General features: G+C 40.6%; 2 protein-coding genes across 7 annotated transcripts in view; both read left to right on the plus strand.

The window, feature by feature from the left end:
- Window positions 1-23,441, plus strand: part of DST (dystonin) — a 496,183-nt gene that overhangs the window by 399,873 nt on the left and 72,869 nt on the right. For 4 of the 6 annotated variants that reach the window (XM_060308075.1, XM_060308076.1, XM_030841045.2 and 1 more), the window contains 7 exons: window positions 13,255-13,416; window positions 14,921-15,091; window positions 17,474-17,640; window positions 20,083-20,242; window positions 20,441-20,767; window positions 21,514-21,598; window positions 22,938-23,179. In XM_060308075.1, coding sequence (XP_060164058.1) covers window positions 13,255-13,416; window positions 14,921-15,091; window positions 17,474-17,640; window positions 20,083-20,242; window positions 20,441-20,767; window positions 21,514-21,598; window positions 22,938-23,179 — 1,314 coding nt within the window. The remainder of the gene's footprint in view (window positions 1-13,254; window positions 13,417-14,920; window positions 15,092-17,473; window positions 17,641-20,082; window positions 20,243-20,440; window positions 20,768-21,513; window positions 21,599-22,937; window positions 23,180-23,441) is intronic. The other 2 variants (XM_060308077.2, XM_070046681.1) reach the window with 1 other exon arrangement.
- On the plus strand, window positions 7,761-9,764 carry LOC132598096 (uncharacterized). The gene has a single exon (XM_060307781.1). It carries the CDS (start codon window positions 8,424-8,426, stop codon window positions 9,762-9,764), a length of 1,341 nt encoding a protein of 446 aa, XP_060163764.1. The 5' UTR covers window positions 7,761-8,423.

A 23,441-nucleotide genomic window follows, 5' to 3' on the forward strand; every position in this document is an offset into this window, starting at 1 on the left:
CTTTGTGTGTGTGTTTGCCAGTGTATGTTCTAAAAACTAACAGTTACAACAGTTAACATTTATTATGGGCTTAGTGTGTGTCAAGCATGACTCTAGACTGTCCTAAATCCTTTTGACAGTCCTGAGAACTGGGTACTGTCATTATCCCCATCTTATTGTAAGGAAGCAGAGACCCAGGGAGGGGAAGTGACTTTCCCAAGGTGACACGGGTAGTAAGTGTCAGAGCCTGGATGTTTTGGTGGATATAATGCAGTGTTTTGGTCAACTTTATTCATCACGTTGTACATCTTACACTTCTCTGGGAAATTTTCAAATCATCTTTGCTGGAGGCTGATTTGGGTGGCCTGAGTAACCAGCCATTGTTGTTGGTTTGTTTGTTTTTCTGATTTTTTAAAATTGAAGTATAGTTGATTTACAATATTGTGTTTGTTTTAGGTGTACAGTACAGTGATTCAGTTTTTTATATATATGTATATATGTGTGTGTGTGTATATATATATATATATATTCTCTTTCAGATTCTTTTCCCTTATAGGTTATTACATAATACTGAGTATAGTTCCCTGGGCTATACAGAGGTCCTTTTTGTTTATCTATTGTATATATATTAGTGTGTATGTGTTAATCCCAAGTTCCTAATTTATCTCTCCCCACCCCCCACCTTTCCCCTTTGGTAACCATAAATTTGTTTTCTATGTCTGTGAGTCTCTTTCTGTTTTATAAATAAGTTCATTTGTATTTTTTTTTTAGATTCTGCATAAAAGCAATATCATATGATATTTGTCTTTCTCTGTCTGACTTCACTCAATATGACAATCTCTAGGTCCATTCATGTTGCTGCAAATGGCATTATTTCCTTCTCTTTTATGGCTGAGTAATATTCCTTTGTATATATGTACCAAATCTTTTTTATCCATTCATCTGTCAATCAGCCATTGTTTATTTTAACCCAGAGCACCAGGAACACTCACTTAAGGAACGTGTTCTGTAAAGCCAGACACTATGATAACAGGAGGTGAATGTGTGTGTGTGTGTTGTCTTAGAAATGTATCTCTAGATGTTGTGATGAGGATAATGACAGTTACCACCAGCACCAAACATTTCCTTGTCTTAGTGATTATGTCATTTTTGATTGAAGTTGTAAATTATCTCAATTCAGATCTTCACTTAGTTTTTGTTGGAGATTAAGCTTTGGTTGGACATTAGTTTTGTTTTGTTTTGTTTTGTTTTGTTTTGTTTGCAGTACGCGGGCCTCTCACTGTTGTGGCCTCTCCCGTTGCGGAGCTCAGGCTCCAGATGCGCAGGCTCAGCGGCCATGGCTCACGGGCCCAGCTGCTCCACGGCATGTGGGATCTTCCCGGACCGGGGCACAAACCCGTGTCCCCTGCATCAGCAGGTGGACTCTCAACCACTGCGCCACCAGGGAAGCCCATGGACATTAGTTTTAACATAATATTTTAGGAAGATTTTAAAAATTGCTTTAAGTGGAATAATTTGCATTGAGTAAAAAGCTAGTATTTTGCTATTTTATAGTTTCTAAAAATAAAACAGAAAAGCACCGAAGTACTGGGTCTATTTTCATTACAGACTTCGAAATATGATGCAGTTTGACATGACTCTACCTGGTAGCTTCTGTTTAACCTAATGTCATGGGTAAAATCTTATGACAGTTTTTCATACTATAGAATAAGCTGCCTTCAGAGTCTTTCTGGAGCTTCATAGCTGTTACCCAGTTACTCAGTCGGGGTACGTTATATTCACTGGGAGCATAATGGATTATTTAAACTAGGTAAGACAGACCTCTTGGGTTCCATTCTTTTTTTTTCCCCCCCCTTAAACTTAACCTAGGAAACAGCAGTTAATGTCCTTGACAGGATAAAATTAATTCATGTTTAATACCAACACAAACATAATGATTGAAAACAAATGCTGTTCTGAACCAAAAGTCCTAATTCACTGTCAGTGAAAGCTATTCGAAGTTTCCGAAAAGAGATTGGTACTACCCTTTATGTTACTTTAGCTAGGTTTTTAAACAATGTGGATTGTTTTCCTGCTTCTAAATATTAGTCATTGGATTAAAATGTCTAAAGACTGAGGTATTTTCTATTACTGTTGATAACCCAGAGTACCGTTTTTCTACTTATACTTCTGTATTATTGCATTAAATTCTGTGTACACTGTCATAAATTCCTAGGCAGAAAGGAAAAAGTCCCCCTATCCCTACCTCCTGTTAAAGATTCCTGCTCAAGATTATCTTCAAATCTAAACTACATTATCAGGTAATATTAACGTTTCCACATTTCTATTTTATTTTTCAAAGACATACCAACTCTATACAAGGAATAGGTGCCACCCTTCCTATGATGTCATCAACAGCCAATTATCCCCACACTGAATTGATTTCATTTCAGTGAAGAGCACAGAAACTTGATGTTTTAGCGAACATATACAGTCACATCCCAGCTAAATATATGACCCTCCCCAGCTCCATCTAGGCCGTGGTAAAAAGTTTTACCCACAGCCTGCTTACTGTTTTTTCTGGCCACTCTGTTGCTTCTCCAGTTGTCATTCGGTTTGTTCCCACAAATGAACACATTACTGGTACAAGTCTCTCTGAACCAAAGATTTCTAAAAGCAGGGAATTTTTAAACCGAGTTGAAACCAGAGACAGAGACCGGAACACATGTAATTGTGCTGTGATAAATGTTCTCTGGTCCAGGGGAAGGCAGTGTGGAACCCAGGCATCCTCCTGAGCATGTTGGGTGAACTAGAATGCCAGGCGCCGTGAAGCTGGGGAAGCCGGGAGGTTTGAGTCCTAATTGTAAATGGTATGGCTGAAAAAAATCAATTTCCAAGTATCCTCTTAAGATATTTATTAAATGATCCTACAACAACCTCTGTAATGTCACCATATTTTTAGAGATAAAATTAAACTGTCCAAAGAATACTTTAATAATGATTTCTCAGTGGCCCGTATTGTTACATAGCGGTCAATGACAAATTGTTCTCTGTTTTTGTCAAAAACAGGAGCAAATTCAGTAAAGCTGTCGCAGAAGAGGTTTTTCTTGGGGAAATATTCTTACTTGACTGGATTTTTGTTAATGAGCCTGTGTTATCAGGGAGGTTTCGTAACACCTTCCTGTGGTATTTTTAAAGGTGACAATGTTTTCACTATAGAAACTGTACTTTGATGCATGGGCTTTGTAGGAAGGTCACATTATTCAGTCAGCTATATCAGAGTGGCTTTAAGATGTTAGGAAGAAAGAATATCACCTATGCTGGGCAACACAGAAGGCCCACCAAAGCAGAGGCTGCACGAGGCCACTACGATGGCGCTGATGTGATGGCAAGGTTCGTAAGACTCCATGGTCGCACCACACACACCAGCAGAGCCAGTGGGGCCTTCTTCCTACTCCGAAAGGCTGTCCTGGTGGGGAACGTGGCACGAGGGCTCTTTCCATGTTTGCTTCTAACTAACGCCATGCTCTTGGTGTCATGTGGCCTCTTAACTCCTATGGCTTCATTTAAGATCCAGGAGTTAGACGTAGGAAACAAACTTACGGTTACCAAAGGGGAAAAAAGGAGGAAGGGAGGGATAAGTTAGGAGTTTGGGATTAGCAGATACATACTACTATACTATATAAAATGAACAACAGGACTTACTATAGCACAGGGAACTATATTCAATATCTTGTCATAAATGGTATATATATACTATATATATTCAGTTATATGTATATAACTGAATCACTTCTTTGCTGTGCACCTAAAGCTAACACAACATTGTAACTCAACTATATTCCAGTTTAAAAAAAAAAAAGATCAAGGAGTTCATGTAGGTTGTTCTGAATGCAGTTCCAGCCAGAGATTTTATACCAGGGGATTTTTTGGTGGTTTTGTTGTTAACTGGATAAATTTGTATCTTCATTTTAAAGTGGTTCTCCCCGACACCCCCAGCCCAGACACACCCACCGGCACACACAAAGCGCCAGGCTATAGCATCTCCTGTCATTATCATGGGCCTTCCTTAGATAAAAGGAGATCTACATAATTTATTTTACTCTCATGGAAAGTTGCTTAAAGGGGTGTGTGTGTGTGTGAGAAATGGGAGCAGAGAGGGAGGAATTTGCTTTGTTGTTTCGAAATGATGCGTTGGTTTCTGGATAAGAAAATTTGATGGGTTAATGTTTTTTAAATGTTTCTCTAGGTCTGTAATCATTCATTAAATAATAGCTTCGGGTAGGTAAATGCTGTGATGGTAACTTCCAGGAAGAAGAGGAGTGCATATTACAGATCCTCCTTAACATTCAAGATAAATTCCCATCAAGATCAGTCACCCTGTTAAGTGTTTCTGAATTTGTTTGCTTTTGTCATGGGGTCTGAATATCCTGTTTTCCTTCAAATATAAATTATTTTCCACTGAAATAAATAGCTACTGCATGTTCATCTGATGACTATCCTTGAAAACCCTTGACCCATTTATGTGAAGCTGTTTATCAGTTTATCAGAAAACTAAGAACACAGGTTGCTTTCCGTTTTCCTGAGCTAATGGCATATCTATTTTGAAAGAATAATAGAAATTGTTGTTTCTAAGGCCTAGTTTTGTACTCACAGCAAAAAAAACCACATCTCTTGTTTGGCTTCTAATCCATATTTCAGGAGCACCTGGGCCAGGAAGATACTTTGGTCAGTTTTTATGGATAATAGTGCATTTACTCACAAACACTGTCCATTTACTGCACTTGAATTTCCTAATATCTCTAGCCTTTCAGCTCTAAAAACTCCATGTTTCAGTTGGTAAAATTAGTCTTTTACCTTTTCTATGATGTGGATCATTGTACTTTGTGGTAAGATTTTTCAGGAACTTTTCTTTTAAAAGATTTAATTTAATTTTAGAAATATAGAATGAGAAAATTATACTGTTTTGCTTATAATTCAATTAGTATTTGTGTACTTTTCTAAAATCATCTGCCTTTAGAAGATTTTTTAACTGAATCACATCTAGTAGGCTGTGTAAAGTTATGTTTTGAGACCAGTTTAACATTGTGATTTCTGTATGTATGAAATAATACTGTTGACTACTTTTCAGAAGAACCTTACTCATTTTATTCATTGTGTATTTCTCTCTTACGAAAATGTGAGAGAGCTAGGTATCACGATTAGCGTTTAACACAGTTCAGTACATCTCGATTTTACTAACTTTAGAGACCATAGCATTGAAAGTAGCTGCATAAACCAAATTTAGGAAGAAAAGTTCAGCCAGTCCAGTTCTGCGCTAAATGTGAGTTCTTTTATGTTATCCAGATAGATCTTTGGAATCTGATTCCAAGTCACAAAGATAAATATACAAGTTGTTGTCATCAATACCAATGTAATATTAAGAGTACAAATTTCAATTTGAATCAGAATCTATTAGGATCGTCCTTTGTAGAGTTAGTTGAAATAAGCTTAATAAAATAGGAATTCAATTATTAAATAAATGGCACATCCTTAAACATAATCAACTAGAGGACATTTTCCCATAGCACTTCCTGCTTCCCAGCTGTACTCTGCTCACTTTCTCATCCATATTCTCCACTTTACTGTAAGCCATGAAGGGGCGGGGGTGCTGCATCTCTGGGCACCAGCACTTTGCCAGGGCTCTCCGTGCTGTTTGGTAATAGTGGGCACTGTTTGATGAATGGTTGAGTTTATGAATGAATTGTCTATGTAGCTTTAAAAGTGTACTATCCACATGAAATATGAGGTTGCTGTTCTTAGCTTTACAGAAGGTTAGAAGACTAGAATAGAATTGTGCTAATGATCCAGAGTTAGAGCCTAAGTTGGGCGGAATTAGGGCCATTTTTTCTTATGAAAAGTTCTGGGAGGATCTCTGTTTAGAGAAAGGCCCTGGTCCACATTCTGTGGAAACTTTATTATTCATGTAGCCATGAATAAATAGCTTATATGGGAAGGGAGTGGCAACTGACAGTCAAACCCTTAGTTTCTGCTGATTCCAGCCTAGGGCACGACCCACTGTTCAAACGTGGTAACTGTGGGCACGTTTTTCTTTGTCTTATGATCCACATGTCACAACAGCCTGTGTGATTAGACAGGATCAAGTGCTTGTTGCAGTATTTCACTTCTTGACTCTGAAGAGTGGGCATTGATATTATCATGTTGATGGGTTGTTTATTATGTATATATTCCCTTCTAGTTGGCTATAGATATTTTTCCCAACTTCACGATGGCCATATACTGAGTTGTATCTAATAATTGTTGAATGGGTGTGTAACCTGTAGAGTTCCAGTTATGGATAGATTTTTTTTTTCAAAGATTCAGTTCTTAGGTTTATAAAAATCATTTTGGAATATTTTCTTATGAAAGGTAAAAAAGGTCCATCCCACATCTTTTCTGTAAAGTTATCAGAGAAAGTATAGGGTTGTTTTTAATAGAACTGTCTTCACTTGGGGCCAGCACAGTTTTACTTATGTTCAAATGATTATTTTGTGAGATTGAGGAAAGAAAATCTGCCCTCTATCTGCTACTCTGGCATGGTTGCTTATTTCATAAGATAAGGAATGGATAGATTTTACTTTATTTAAATAAATCTATGAAATTTCCCCACACACACACCCAAAGGCTAAGGTTTGGCTTGCTGAGTTAATTTTCAAACAGTATTTTTAAAGAGTGTTTATTCAGTAGATTAAAAAAAGTGGGTGTGATTTTGTTAATGAAACATCCAGAGTCATTTAACTGCCCTTGATCTTTGCCTGAGTCTTGCATCAAATTCAAGAGGAATGCATGCTTATTAGTAACGACTAATATTCATGTCCGCTAATATTCATATTCTTCTTCTCGAAGAAGCTTAGGAATAATTGATTCTGGAGAACAGTTCTACTTGAACTTGGGTTTTGAAAAGAATGACACAAGAGTCGACTTGAAAGTGATGCGCGCTCTGCATTTGCAGACACTAAACGTCTAAGAGTCCGCAGCTGCAGCGCACGGGAGTATGGTTTCATCTGAAGGATGGGGACCTGTTAGCCCTTATCCCTGTTTCCTATTCCCAGGGGTGCAGTCCCGGCGGGGCTCCTGGTGTCTGTTCCGCCTCTGCTCGCCCCTCCCCCACCTCCCCAGTTACCAGATACGCGAACCCGCGCCGCCCTCCCCGCGCCTCCAGGACCGGGTCTGGTTCGCGCTGATGTCACCACCAGGCGGTTGCCTCGCAGCCGCCCGCCTCTGGGCACCTCCCCCTCAAAGGCTCGAGGGCTCCCGGCCGGACGGGGCCGGAGTCCGGGGGATATGCCCACGGAGTCCGGTCTCGGGAGCGCGTAGCGGCGGAGTGGGAGCCCGGGCCCCGCGGCTGCGAGGGGCGCGCGGCAGATGCGCCCCCGGGAGCGCCCGGGCTCGGGACGCCCGCCCACCGCCTCCAGCTGCGCCTTTCAAGGCCGGCGGGGTCCCAGCAGCCCGAGCCTTAGAGGAAGCCCGGAGCTCTTCTCTGCTGCAGTTGCCTCAGGTGGATCCGTCGTCTTAAGGAGGATCAGATAAGAGTCTTTGAAAACGGCTTTTTTTTTTTTTTTTTTTTTAGGGGAGTTTATAGTACACCGTGCTTTGTGTTTACTTTAAACGGTCGCTGGATTGTACTGGCCTGGCCGCCCAAAAGCCTATTTTTTCCTCTTTGGATAATTCTGAATAGTCTCGAAGAAGCTTAATATGGGTAGAAAGACTGCCTTTCGAATCAAGATTATTTATAGCTACTCCCAAAAAGAGTAAAAGAAAATTTGAACTTTCTTACCGCATTAGACTTAACTTATTTTTCTCTGAAGACTTGTTCTGTGCCTTCATTGGAACAGTCCATGGTCCCTGGGTTTGTCTTTTAAGTTTCTGAACCTTGGTTTATTTATAAAAGAGATGGAGTTTTGCAGGCCGTCTTTAAGTGGATTACAGTTAACCAGAGCACTGCTGAAATTAACATTCAGCCAGCTAAGATGCTGGCTCCTTTGGAAATTTTAACCTGGAAATCTCAGATGCAAAATTAGAATAAAAAGGGAAATGGACCGACAATGGAATGTTCTAAGTGTTTGAGCCACTGTTAAGTGCATTATTTGGTTTCTTTTTTCTGTGTTTTGGAGTATATGAAAGGGAACTCTGGGGGCCTTTCTGGGTAGGAGGAGGAAGGAGACTTCTGTTCTCTGCTCATGATGCACTTTATTTTTGACAGTCATTCTCAAACCACCAGGTAAAGGGAGGGTTGCAAAGTAGACTGGTGCCCTGCTGCTGGCCTTAAACACCTCATCTATGACGACGTGTGTTATGTGAGATGCGTCCTTGGGCTGGAGACACTTTATAGTTCTGTTCAGAAGTGTGCTTTGCTGAAAGATGCATTGCCTTATTTCCCACTTTCTGTGTCAAGAGCTGCAATATTTGTTTTAACTCTCTCCAAAATGGGCAAGCCGCTGAGCAGACCGGACTGTTTACGTCAGAATCCCCCCTGTGTAGGGAAGGGTGAGGAAGAGGAGGACCTCAACATCGAGGACTGTTACGTCCCGCAGCGCTCCATCTACGACACGGTTAGGCTGAATGAGCAGATCGACTCTGGTTCCAAGGGAAGCCTGTCTTCCAGGCATTTCACAGATCGGACTTTACCCTACAGTCACAGAACACTGGATGTCAGTTCTTTATGCTCCAATGGTGCCCTTGCTTCTTCCAGTGCATTTGAGCTGAGAGGCCGTGAAACTCACAAACTCGATGAAAAGATGATCTTTGATGCCCTCAAACTGAATAGCGATATCATCCGAAGCACAGGATTACCCAAAGCCAAATCTCACGCAGAAAAGAAAGAGCATAGACGGTCATGGCGAATGTTCGTCCCAGCCAATTTTATGGATTATGCAAACAAAAGTGAAAGCTCTTTTGTTGAACCTCCTGATCTGTCAGATGCTGTTACCAAGGCTGGCAAGTGCAGAGGGGGTAGTAATTCTCTCACGTCGGAGGAGGATGACTCTGGGTTATGCAGTCCTCCAGCCGAGAGGGAAGAAAAACAGGGCATTTTACCTGGAGACCCATCCCGAATTAGAAGCTTGTCTTCTGCTGAAGATATTCACATAGCAGAGCAATATAGACCCTTTTTTTCTGTTAATTCCATCAGCGAACAGAAAATCCCCTTGCTTTCATGCAGAAGCGCCCACCTTGATGACAACTTCAAAACGATTTTACATGATGTTTCTCCACCAGAGGAAACAAAACGTGTCAACGGTCAAAGGGAAATCCGTGGTGAAAATTGCTGCCTGCAGAATGATGTCAAAGAGAGCACTCTTAAGGCTGACCCATTCATTTTGCCAAGAGAGGGAGAAAACAAGTGTATTTCTAACCCCAGAGAAGAAGGAAAAACATATGGACCAGGAGAATTACAAAGCACAGCACGAAGTAGGGAATTTATGGGAGGTTCTCCTGAGGATTTGCCTCTCCCTCACACAGATCTGGGGGGAAATGATGTAGATGGGGGTAGTGCAAGTTTAGTAGAAAACCTGACATTATTGACACAATACGATTTGGAAGAATCCAACGTAGCATCTCAAGAGGACATGGAGGCTCCCCTTTCTGCCCAGGAGATGGAGGCGATCCCTATGCAATGCTCCCCCAAATTCAGAGCAGTAAGAAAGAAAGCCACTGCCCGAAAAACAAGGGCCCGGGCAGGAACCTTGGACCCTGTCTGTAATGGCTTTCACTCAGTTCAGGTAATTAACGGAGATGGGAAATTCTGTGATGCCCAAGGTCTGTGGTAGTGTTGTCAAGTGGCCACTGGTGTTTCCAATCATGGTCAATCCGGTCTTGTCTTTGGGGGGGTTTGACTAGTACCCTACCAGATGACAGATATTGATATGATCATAACAACAAATTAATTAGGGACCGTTTTTGAGGAGCGTGATTATCCCCAGCTGTTTGGAGTCCTGCTCCTGGTTGTAGAGACGGTGGCTGTTCCCTTTCATTTGAATGCCTCCACTGTGAATTTATGTTAGGCTTAGGCTTTTCCACAAATTGTGGTTTAAGACCCAGCCATTTAAGGGCAGTTATATTGGATTTATTAAGCTCGAACGGACTTAGGAAGGTACCAACACAGTATTGTTTTGGTCTGAGAAGTGCTTTCCTCAAATTGAGGACTTTTTACACCTTCTGAAAATATTCTCTCAGTAGCTCTGCATGGGGGAGAGAGGTAATTGTGCTGTATTTTGCCCCTCACTTGTATAGCCCCTCACTTTTGGTAAGTGGTGAGTGAGGTAAGCAAGTAAAGCGTACTGCCTTGTAATAGGGAGAGGTTGGTTGTCAAGCCTGTAATTTTTTTCTTCCCACTTAGATTGAAGTTCAGCTATTTTGGTCCTTTTCCTAAGCTCTTCTGGTAAACTTTGCCTCAGAGGTAATTTTATTTTATTTTAAGCTTCTCTTGTGTTTGTGTACTCATGGGTTAGATTGGGGGGAGAGTCTCTCTTCCTAGGTATTTTGTTACTGAGAGATAAGGAATTTGGACACTATCAGTCTATGAAATAATTGCTCTAATCAGGGATGCCCTTTCCATGAGGTTGCATTAAATGGCATGCTAGTTTGAAAGCTTAGCAGAGTACTTTTTCTTTTTTACTGTATTTTTACAGTTTATTTGTAGAAAGTAAACTGTTAGGAGTATATAGATTCTTTAGTAGTTATCTTTCTTTAACCTTAGTGTATTTTTGTTAGCACTTGAGAAAATTACCACAGACTCACCCAGAACTACGCTGATAGGCAACCCTGAAATTCATTTCTTTAAAACCAAGTCCAGGGATTAAGGCAATTTACTGGAACGTTTTTATTAGGTTTTTGTTTTGTTTTGTTTTGCCCTGAAAATTAGCTGTGAGGGAGAATAAAACTTTCCCCTGCATCCTTATGTATCAGACAAGTTCCTGGAATTAAAAATGTAGCAGTTTCCCTCCCCCCTCTTTTTTTTGGTAAGTAGTAAAACATATCTACAGCTATTAGTTCCTAGAAACAGTAACTTGGAAAGTGGTATAGAAAAGAAGTAGGATCATAGCACCAAATTCTGTTTTCTGTAAGTTTCTATTGACTTATTAGGTAAATTATTGTCTTTTTTAAAAATCATGAAAGACATACGGTAATTTTTTCCCAATGATTTGGGGAATTCTTATAATTCTTTGTTTATGTGTAGTTGACTTTTTATACTGAGTATTGTTATATAGAAACAATTAGCCAGTGTGGAAACTGTCTGGATTTTCTGTGGAAGAAGTTTGGGCTTTTTGCTAAGAGGGGACTTTTAGAAGAGATGATCATTTATTTGTTTGCTGTTCTTTAATTTACTCATTCATACTATAACACAGAAGTATCCTGTGTGCTGGGCTTGCTCCAGAGTCGGCAGAGTTTGTCTCTGGCAGCCTCTACATCTTTCAAAATTATTTTCCATACTGTGCCTGTAATTTTTTCTTAAGTCCTATTTTGATATTTGTTTTTATTGTTTTCATATATTCTGTTTAACTGTTCGTTCACTTGGACTGTTGATATACTTATATAGTGGCCTGTTGTATAATGACTCAGCGCCCCAAACCTTGTCTTACCTTAATCTCTAGCTGAAGCTTTCCTTCCTTAGTTAAATTATTTGCCTTCCTAGCATCCTTCAAGCCCTATATTAAAAACATTTGTATTATCTGTGAAAGAATTGATGTACCCCCCCAGTATTATCTATTGAGGGGTTATCATCATATACCCCAAGATATAAATAAAATTTTCTATGCTGATATTCATTTGGCAAATCATTAACAGGTCCATATTACAAGCTAGGTACCGTGGTAGGTCCAGGGTATAGAACGACTATAAGGAAAAGAAAAATTTATGCTTTCGTGGAACTTGCATTTTACCCTAATACATTAATTAGATCTTTTGCCAGTTACAGGCAGCGGGGCCTATAAGTTGGGTGGGATGGAGAGTCGGCAGGGAGAGTGCTGGAAAACTGCTGACAGAGCAGGCAGTGATCCAAGGGTGACCAGGGTTGCTGTGCCGGCCCTGTGTGAGCAGATCCGTGGGGTGAGGCCTCCGTGCATCCTGCAAGCCCATCGGCATCTTGACAGGCGTTGAGGGGCTAGGCGTGTAGGAATCCACACTATTGCAGTGCCCATCTACCTCTTTTTTCTGTTTCTTTCCCTGTATTTGCCCCTCTGGCTCACGTCATCTTCTTGTCAGTGACTTCCATTTCCAATTTGAGTCTCAAATGTCATTTGCCAGTTAGCAGCAGGCATCCTTGGAAGGGCCTATAAGGATTCTTGCCAGGAAGGCTCATCTTGGGCCCTCGTTACCATTTTGCTCCTTAGCATTTTCTATACCTTCTTTTTTTTTTTAAATTGAAGTATAGTTGACTTACAATGTTGTGTTAATTTCTCCTGTACAGCAAAGTGACTCAGTTATACATATACATACATTCTTTTTTCTATTCTTTTCTATTATGGTTTATCACGTATATTGAATATAGTTCCCTGTACTCTACAGTAAGGGAACTCGTTGTTTATCCATCCTATACGTAATGGTTTGCATCTACTAACTCTAAACTCCAAGTGCATCCCTTCCCCCACCTTGGCAACCACAAGTCTGTTCTCTCTCTTTTAAATTAATTAATTAATTAATTTTTGGTTGCATTGGGTATTCGTTGCTGCGCGCGGGCTTTCTCTAGTTGCGGCAAGAGGGGGCTACTCTTTGTTGCGGTGCATGAGCTTCTCTTTGCAGTGGCTTCTCTTGTTGCGGAGCATGGGCTCTAGGTGCATGGGCTTCAGTAGTTGTGGCTTGTGGGCTCTAGAGTGCAGGCTCAGTAGTTGTGGTGCACGGGCTTAGTTGCTCCACAGCATGTGGGATCTTCCCGGACCAGGGATCGAACCTGTGTCCCCTGCATTGGCAGGTGGATTCTTAACCACTGCGCCACCAGGGAAGTCCCACAAGTCTGTTCTCCATGTCTGTGAGTCTGTTTCTGCTTCGTAGATAAGTTCATTTGTGTCATATTTTAGATTCCACATGTAAGTGACATCATACGGTATTTATCATTCTCTTTCTGACCTGAATGGTTTTGATAATATTGTGAATTTATATTTAGTTTACTTTCTCATTATTATTCATAAAGCAGCTGTAACACATGAATAGGCAACAAAAATCTTTATTTCTAATAATCTATACCTGATGATTGAACAGATGTTTATATTTGGTGGCTGTTAGGTACTATAATTCATATAATTATTGTTCTTTCCAATGCAGGTGTTTCAAAAAGAAGAGATTGAACCCTTGCAGGTTAAACAGCAGGATGTGAACTGGCTGGGTCAAGGCCTCATTCAGAGTGCCGCTAAGGGCACCAGCACCCAGGCCTTGGAGCGGGACCTGGACAATGCCAGTGCACGATGGAAGACCCTCAACAAGAAGGTGACGTTACCACCCCCTTTGCTGTCATTTCTGTGGATTGTTCTTCTCCAGCATTTGCTGTGACCACCAGTCGTATTTCTAGTAGCCAAGCTTCCCTAAACCTGCCTGTTCCTTGACATCCCCATGAACTGATAGCCCACCCTAGATGCCCCCAGGGCTTGCTGGGCAGCACAGAAGCAGGAAGGACCTCCCCCACCCACTGCCCCCACGAGGATAGGGACCTGACCGCACAGCTGTGATGGCAGGCGGCCAGGATCCTGGCCCTGGGCTGGTGGGAGCACACGCACCTCCAAGGGCACAGGGGCTACTTGGCTCCATAATCAGTGTCCCATAGGGATCTGGGCTCCCTGTTGCCAAATCCTTTACTTATTTTGCAAAGAACTTGGAACTCTCACTTTTTATGTGAAACCTAATTTTCAGATGTCAGCAACTCACTCCATACTGTGTAATAGGTCACACAGTACAGCTCTGTGTCTGTTTGCCCTGGACTAAGGGTTTGCACCTCGCTATAGATCATTAAGTCCAAATACTATTTTACTGATAAGATGTAGATCCCACCTTTTTCTAAATGCCCATGATGGAAAACACTGGAAAATAATGCTCTGATATCTTAAGAAGGTGACGCTGACGCACAGTGGCAGCTCTTTATGTGACAGAAATGATCAGAAAAGGATTTCGGGATGGCAGTGCTCATCTAGTGGTGGTCGTGGTGGGGGATTGTTCTTGGAGTTTTCCTTGCGTTGAAATGTGAAGCAGTGGCTGGATCTCAGAATGACATTTATCCTTCTTTAGAGTTTGATTCATACCACAGCACTCCTCAAATACAACTGGGATGCAGTGTCAGGTGTGAATACTTTCCATGGAGCTTAAAATATCTTGCCAACTACTTTTTCAGCCCAAAAAGAAAAGACCTTTGAGGGGGCAATAGGATATCTCTATGCAGAACACAGAGACTCCATTTACTGGGCGACAAAGGCGCTGGCTTGTCAAGAAAGGACTCTATAGAGCTTGGATCTAGCAGAATTTAATTGGATACTTCATAGTTATTTTGCCTAGCAGAACGTAATTCTGATTCTCCCCACAATAATATTGTTGTTTAAATCTTAGTCTTTAAAAAAATATTCAACAGTAGGAAATAAAGAATGAATCCCAGGGATAATGATAAAAATGAATAAGGCACTGTTTCTTTCAGTAACCTTAAAATATTTGAACCATTCATTGCTAATCATAAATGTATTGGATACTTCCAGAATCTCAAAGCCTTCCCCTTTTGCACTGACTGGTTGAGATGGCAACCTTATCTCCTTGGCTTACTGGCTAACTTTGCGTTTGTCTCCTTTCCATCTGTATCCTGCCCACTAGCAATGCTTTGGGTGAATTTTAAGTGAGAAGGAAAAGAAAATTTGTGACCAGATGGGAAGATGAGCATGGAAGTGTTGGCTGGTGGGCAAATTTCATTTTTCATGAATGCAGTAGATAACTGGGGATCCCTGGTGCTGTGCAGGTGGCCCAGCGAGCAGCCCAACTGCAGGAGGCCCTGCTGCACTGCGGGAGGTTCCAGGATGCCCTGGAGTCCCTACTCAGCTGGATGGTGGACACCGAGGAGCTTGTGGCCAATCAGAAGCCCCCATCGGCAGAATTCAAGGTGGTGAAGGCCCAGATACAAGAGCAGAAAGTAAGTTAGCGGAGCTTTCGTACTGTTTCATGTTAAATCTTAACAATGAGAGTAAAAGTTCACCTTGTGACTCTCTTTATTTGTGTTAATAGGATATCCTCGTTAACTGGTAATCAATGCTGTAGACATTGTTTTGTTAGTCATTCAACAAATATTTGTGGACCATCTGCCACAGGTCAGCCATCGTTCCAGGTGCTGGAGATATATCATTGACTACAAACCATAGACGTTCCTCATCAAGTTTAAGGTTTAGTGGTAAGGGAGGAACGGGGAGAGAGAGAGACAATAAACAAAGTAAACACGTAAATGGTGTTACATTAGCCATCGATAAATAACACTGGGATGGGAGATAAGAGTTATTAGCAAGAGACAGAGTGCGAGGGTGGGGGACAGGAAGTGCTGAGTGGAGGGGTGTGTGTGTACAATTTTAAAAAATAGTGTAGTTGAGTTCGAAGACATCACTTACCGAAAAGGTGACTTCGAACAGAAATATTGTTCTCCTGTGTATTAGGTTGATGCACATGCAATTGCCTATTTTATAGAGTCAGTATGGGCAGTTTGTTATGGTTCAGCCTGTACTGACATGGCAGAGAGTTGATTCACATACTCTGAGAACCATACTTCTGTGTCTTTTGATTCAGCAAATACAGGACCCAGTTGGAAAGACACTTCTTAGAGGGATGGTCACTACTTGGGGCCACATGTACAATTTTTGTGGTCATTAGGAAGCATTTAGTGACCTGTCCAGTATTGATTTGTTAGCCATGACTTGAAATGACACGTGGGGGGGGTGGCACCTGGCACACAGCACACTGATAAGGCTTCTCTTTAAAAAGACAGGACCTTTAAAAGGAAGAGACTGGATTAAGAGGCTTAATTGGGTTTTGACACCCAGTACTACTCTCTCTAAAAATTCTTCGAAGACTTTAGTATCTTGGGAAATTAACTTATTAGAAATAGATTTACAGGTATGGATTAAAGAAATATAACAGGAAACACATTACATTTGTTTGATTTTTGAAAAAATATGGTAATATATAATGATATGTAATAAAATAATATGTATAATTTATATAATGTAATAAATATATACTATAATCTGGTGTTAAATATAATAGTATAATTGCTACCATTCACGATTTAAACATTTATTATTTGCCCAGAGTTAATGAACTGTGCTTAGCCAACAAAACCTGTCTATTGATTTTGCTTTCTTAATTGCTAGAAGCTGTTCGTTAAAGTTTACCAAAAGTAATCCACTTAATTGTTCTCTTTACTGCCTAAACCACTTGTTGTACTTTGATTTTATGATGGCTCTGACCTGTGTCAAGAGAGGGCATCTCTTCCCCTTCTCTTTAGCCCTGTTCCCCTCCCTTCCTGCTGTGGTGGCCTTGATCCCAAAGTGACAGTGAGAAAATACCCTTCCACCTTGTTACTTCTGGGTGACTGTCTGTGCCTTTGGTCCTTAGGCATCAGTCAGGGTCAGGTTAAGGAAGCAGTGCGGTACTCAGCATTCTGTACACCTGTGCCTTCCTCACTGCTCTTCACACAGGGCCTGGGGATTGCACTTATTCCTGAAATACTTGTTTTGATTCATTGGAGGAAGGGAATCTTGATTTCTGGCTACCTATGTCAAACACTCCCTTCCAGGTTTCTCAAAATGAAGCATTAAATTGAAATTTTTTCCACGGCTCAATCCTGAAATATTAGTCTTCCTTAGCCAGCTTTGGGGATTTCTGACATGTTTCCCCCTCGGTTCATTGTGGAAATGATATTTAAAGGCTCTTTTTAGTTTTCATCCTCGTAAAGAATTTTAGGAGCTCTCTTACCCCCTAAAAGCAACCAAGAGCCTCTAGTTGTAGCCTCACTAGCTTGTGAACTTGGTCTGACTTTCAACTTCCCTTCTGCGTTGGATTGTTTAATATGGGGAAAGGTTTTGAAAACAGCAGTGATTTATAATGACCTTTTCTATCTCAACGGGACAGATCACTGTTGATTGTTTAGGGCATTCCCATTTCATTATAATAATTGGGATCTTGCGCTCTCAGTGCAGAGGAGTTATCCTAAGCGGCACATTCTACTCCATTACTTCATATTAACAAGTTAATAACGAATGGTTCAGTGGCCTTATCAATATTTGTTTTATTTAGTATGAAAAGCCGCCACCGCAATGTTTGACACAATAATAATGAATCATTAAACAAAATGAGTTTTTTTGAAAAAATCCTACTTCTCAGGTCCTTTTGTATGTGAATCCACACAAAGTTATTTTTGTTACATATCACAAGTATTTTGTGTATGTTTTCCATATGTTGATAAAATTATCGCTTTGTTTCCTTTCTTTTTATTTATTTATTTTTAAATTTACTATTGTGTCTTAAGCTTCTCCAGAGATTGTTGGATGACCGCAAATCTACTGTGGAGGTGATCAAACGGGAAGGAGAAAAAATTGCCGCCACAGCAGAACCTGCAGATAAAGTGAAGATTTTGAAACAACTGAGTCTCTTGGATAGCAGATGGGCGGCCTTGCTTAATAAGGCTGAAACAAGGTAAATGCTTCCAGTCTTTGGAAAGAGCACCAATGGCGTTCATACTGATTTCTTGTATTTTGGTAATGCTTTTCTTCAAATTGTTATTTTCCTGTGTTTATCATGTATGTGAACATGGAGGGCAAGGGCTATGGCACCTCTGTCTTTATTCCCCCATGGGGATGTCCTGTAGTCTCCAAATCTATCCCAACTCTTAAGAGTATTTCCTTTGGGGGTCATTCGTTCATTCATTTATAACGTAGTTATCGCCTGCCTACTGTGCATCAGGCAGAGCTGGGCCTTCCGCAGGGGTGCGCTGGTCAGATCATCCCTGCCCTCAGACAAGGGACAGCCTAGCAGGGTTTCGTAGCCATTGAAGACTAATGACAAATGTGATGGTTCAAAGTGAAACCTGGGCACAGGGTGCTGTGGAAGCAGAGAACAGGAGGAACCTGGCCTGGGGCAGGAAAGTGATAGCTAAGCTCTGTTTTAAAGGAGGAGTGGGAGTTATCTGGGAAGTGAGGCAGGTGGAGGGCACTGTGACGTCTACCAGGGCCGGAAGCTGGAGCGTGGCTCCACCGGGCTTCATTACACTTCGTTTTTTTTCTTTTTAATTTTTTTAATTGAAGTATATAGTTGATTTACAATGTTGTATGAATTTCTGCTGTACAGCAAAGTGACTCAGTTATACATACATATACATTCTTTTTTAAAATATTCTTTTCCATTATGATTTATCATAAGATATTGAATATAGTTCTTTCTTCATTCTCTTCACTGGCACCACATTGACCGATGTCATGTTGTAGCTACACTGAAGTGTACACTGGCTGGGTTGGAAATAGATGAGCCACTGAAGAGAATGAGCATCTCCATACATTCCTACCTTCTTTGGAACTAAGATGGTGCAGAGAAGAGTTTGTCCAATCTTGAATTACGGAGTAGAAGGAGTTATCATTCTAGGACCATTGAATAAGGGGCTCCGAAGGAGGCTGGAAGTTTCATGTTATTCTTTAATGTGTGTCAGTAGATTATTCCTTCTGTGTAATGCCCCAGAATTACTGCCATGGGAGAGACTCTCAATACTTTTTTTTAATAAATGAAAGTCTAGATCTCTGCTTCACTCCCATGACTGTCCTTTTTTTTCCCTAAACCTTCCTCACAGCGGTATTAAGTGGAGGGATGGTGGTGATGCTACGATTCACACACAGACTAATAGATTCCCTTACAATTTAAATCATAGTCAATTAAACCTAGTTACAAAATAGTTCTTTCTAGTGATTCTAGGTGATTGGATATTAGAATTTTTAAGAAAGAGTCATAAATAGTGATCATCCAGAAGTCAAAAATAATGTAGTAATTTTATTCATTTTTTTAAAAAGATCAAATGTATTTCAACTGAAGGTTTTAAAAATATATGCATGTGTAATTTGTGATATGAAGGTATAGAAATTATGTTCGGTAGCATGTGCCAGTTGTCCATAATTCCCTTTGTCCCCATAGAAAGCTCATTTCTCAAATCATGTAATTCTCTAAGAATTAAACATGATAACAGGTGAAGACAGCTGCTCTTGGTCCCAGCAAAAATAATTCACAGGATTGGATACAGCATCAGGTCCTCTGTATACAGACCAGCACAATCACTTGCCGTAGATAAAAACCAAGGACCGTGCAAGTAGGTTTTAACTTACGTGGTACCTTTTTAAGGGAGGAAACAATGGGTTTTCTAAAAGCATTCAAACTCTGTTACAAGTTAAAGTCTGAGGAATATTTCTCCTCTTTCATGATATTTTAGTCCATAAAATATTAACTGTTGCCTTGGGGAAATACACCTGACAGTGTACTTTTTAAAGGAGGACTCACTAGTAATTCCAGCACAGGGGATGCTATAGTTATTCTTCAAAATTTAAATCTAATTTTGACCATTTGATTAAAGCAATTTCAGTAACTGATGCTCCGATTGAAGTTAACTATTATGTAAAGCACAGAATATATGTTCAGTAAGTATTACCTATTACTATCATTATTATGGCTACTATTGTTATTATAACATTACTACGATTATACCTATTATTATTGTAAGTATTACAACCAGGTTACTTAAGACTTTCACAAGATTTAGGCCCTTGAGGTTGATGTGTTGTTCAGCTTTACTTTTATTTAATAGGAGAACTATTTTTTAAAGTTTTTCATAGATTTTTTTTTTTTTTTGGCCATGTCACGTGGCTTGTGGGATCTTAGTTCCCCGACCAGGGATTGAACCCCGGCCCCCCGCAGTGGAAGCATGGAGAATAGGAGAAATATTTTAAAGTGTCCTCTCCATGTGAGAGATTTTAATTTTAATGTTAGATGTTTTCTACAAAAACTGTTTGGAGTGGAACACGGGAGCATGAGTGAAGATTTCTGTTGACAGTTTCCCACGTTTCTCATCCCTGAATGACCTTCCTCTTGGCACGTTTTCAGGAATCGTCAGTTGGAAGGTATCTCAGTGGTAGCACAGCAGTTTCACGAAACCTTAGAACCACTGAATGAGTGGCTGACAACCACAGAAAAGAGGCTGGCGAATAGCGAACCCATTGGAACCCAAGCATCCAAGCTGGAGGAACAAATTGCCCAGCACAAAGTAAGGTTCCCATCACACGTTAATGAGATCCAGTTTTCCGTGCCCTTTGTGGTTTTATGACATGCATTTGAGTTTTGTACTGTTGTGTGATGCATCAGTGCAACCTTAGACCCATTTCATGTGTCAGCTTTTTGTTCAATTTATGTTGTCATTTTTATTTGTCCATTCTTTTTGTTTCCTTTTTTAAACTTTATTTAGGCCTTAGAAGATGACATCAACCATCATAATAAACATTTACACCAGGCCATTAGCATTGGCCAGTCCTTAAAGGTTTTGAGCTCCAGGGAGGATAAAGATATGGTGCAGAGTAAATTAGACTCCTCTCAAGTGTGGTACATTGAGATTCAAGAGAAAAGCCACGGCAGGTCTGAGCTTCTCCAGCAGGCTCTGTGTAATGCTAAGATTTTTGGGGAAGATGAAGTGGAGCTGATGAACTGGCTGAGTGAAGTGCATGACAAGCTGAGGAGGCTCTCGGTCCAGGATTCCAGCCCTGAGGGGCTGTGGACACAGCAGGCTGAGCTGCGGGTATTTTGATTTATTTTACTTTATTTTTTCATTTCAGTTGTCCTCATTTTCTCAGTCTTCGTTATTTCTGTATTATTTTATGTTCACTATGATTTAGGTGAGTTGCTGTACTCAAATAAGACATTACCTATGTATACAGTGACTTTTTTTAAATTGAAGTATAGTTGATTTACAATGTTGTGTTAGTTTCAGGTGTACAGCATAGGGATTCAGTGTGTGTATATATATATACACACACACACACACACACACCACACATATATATATATGTGTGTGTATATATGTGTGTATATATATACACTTTTTCAGATTCTTTTCCCATATAGGTTATTACGAAGTATTGAGCAGAGTTCCCTGTGCTGTACTGTAGGTCCTTGTCGTTTATCTATTTTATATATAGTAAGTAGTGTTGTATTCAGTTACTTTTAATGAAGTCATATGTAAGAAGAGATTTAATTTATCCAATAGCTGGATTGTTGACTTTTATTTTGTTATTTCATCTTTGTATACAAAGGCCCATAATTAACCAGTACTCCAGTGTCTCCACATCGCCCATTTTTTGAAGAGGGGAGTGAATTATGATAGATGAACTGAGACATGGGCACAGTGGTGGTAAAAAGTTGGGTAAACATGAGAACAGTGAGGAATATTTGAAAAGGTGTTTCCTCAAATAAGATTAACTGATAATGCCAATGCTTATTTAAATTTTTTTTCCCCCCCGCATGAAAATGATACCTGTGTTTTAGGTTCTGCAAGAGGACATCCTACTCAGAAAACAAAATGTAGATCAGGCCTTACTAAATGGTTTAGAACTACTTAAACGAACAACAGGTGAGATACCTTTCAAATCAAATCCTCATGACATGAGTATTTTGTGTTGCTTTCAAAATATTTTAGAGATGGGGGAAAAACACAAAGCACACTCGAATTTTGGGGCCACTCCAAGATTTCATCCTGGAGAATGCTTTGAAGGCCGACCGAGGGGGTTTTAGACTATGATTTCATTGTTTTTCTCATGATCTCACTGAGTTTTTAATGGAAGTTTTGTGTATTACTCATAACACCAAGCATTGGTCAGAGAATCCCATGGCAGAGTGACATTAGTTTTCCACTTGTGGAAGGCAGTTGTTCTAGATGAGCACATAGGTTGTAGACAGCTTTTTAAATTCTTAAGATAGATGGCATTCAGTGACACATACTGTGACTATACCCAGGTTTCATTTCTCTGTGCTTGAACTCACCAAGAAAACAGATATTACCTTGTTTTAGTAATTCCTTTGGCTGTAGGAATGTCTCATTGTATTTATATCCAATTCAGCACATGTGTGTGGTGGGGGACAGGTACCATTCATTATGAATGGGAAGAATTTGATATAGTATCGAGAGCCTTGCACTTGGACTCTGAAGCCCAGGACACAATTTCTCTGTGTGTCTGAAAATTAAATAGAGGCAGGTGAGGATCTATTGGAATAGTGCAGGTGAGTTTATTATTTTTTTTTATTTTTTTTTTTCCTGCGGTACGTGGGCCTCTCACTGTTGTGGCCTTTCCCGTTGCGGAGCACAGGCTCCAGATGCGCAGGCTCAGCGGCCATGGCTCACGAGCCCAGCCGCTCCGCGGCATGTGGGATCTTCCCAGACCGGGGCACGAACCCGTGTCCCCTGCATCGGCAGGCGGACTCTCAACCACTGCGCCACCAGGGAAGCCCTGAGTTTATTATTTTTAACACACACACACACATGCATAGATTATACATATATAAATGTATGTATTTGGCAGTCACTATTCTAAACATTTTGCAAATATAAACTCATTGAATTTTTATCACAACTTTATGAAGTAGGTTCTATTCGTAATGATAAGTAACCAGGGGCACAGAGAGAGGTGAGGTATCTTGTGCAAGGTAGTAAGCCACAAACTCAGTATGCAAACCTAGGCAGTTTTTAACCCCGATGCTTGAAAACGGAAAGACCATACAAATAGTTGCAAAGGTGGTGCATTCCACATAGCCCTTTACAGTTTTTATATTTGCATTTTCAGAACTGTTTACACTCTCCAGATATCCTCAGAAAAATTCAAACCTAAGAAAGGGCTTTTCTTGGGTCAGAACTTCTTTAGCTGAAGAACTCTTCTTCCCCTTTCACGAGATATGACATGCCTTTGAAATTCTAGGTGATGAAGTTTTAATAATTCAAGATAAATTGGAAGCCATTAAAGCGAGGTACCAAGACATCACTAAACTGAGCGCGGACGTCGCCAAGACCCTGGACCAGGCACTGCAGCTCGCGAGGCGACTGCACTCCACGCACGAGGAGCTGTGCGCCTGGCTGGACAAGGTGGAGGTCGAGTTGCTTGCATACGAAACGCAGGTTCTGAAGGGAGAAGCCTCCAGCCAAGCACACGCGAGGCAAAAAGTACGCTCCGATTTATACACTCTTTGGATCTGCTTGTTATCTCTCAGGGAGCCTTATTCACACAGGGGCAAAGTGATATTTATCACGTGTCATTACTAATATACTTACGGATGCCTTGGTGGGCGTGGACCCAACAGAAATTGGCAGCAGATCAGCTATTTAAACTTTTAGGAGCCCAGACGTGAAAACAGCATATTGTCATTTGTTTCTCGAATCTTATAGAAACAGAATGATGAAAACAGAAAAAAAAAAGAAAATGATC

Source organism: Globicephala melas, chromosome 11 (assembly GCF_963455315.2).
Source record: "Globicephala melas chromosome 11, mGloMel1.2, whole genome shotgun sequence".
NCBI lineage: Eukaryota > Metazoa > Chordata > Mammalia > Artiodactyla > Delphinidae > Globicephala > Globicephala melas.

Coding starts and splice junctions, on each gene's coding strand:
- LOC132598096 (XM_060307781.1), top strand. CDS start 8,424: ATGGGCAAGCCGCTGAGCAGACCGGACTGTTTACGTCAGAATCCCCCC.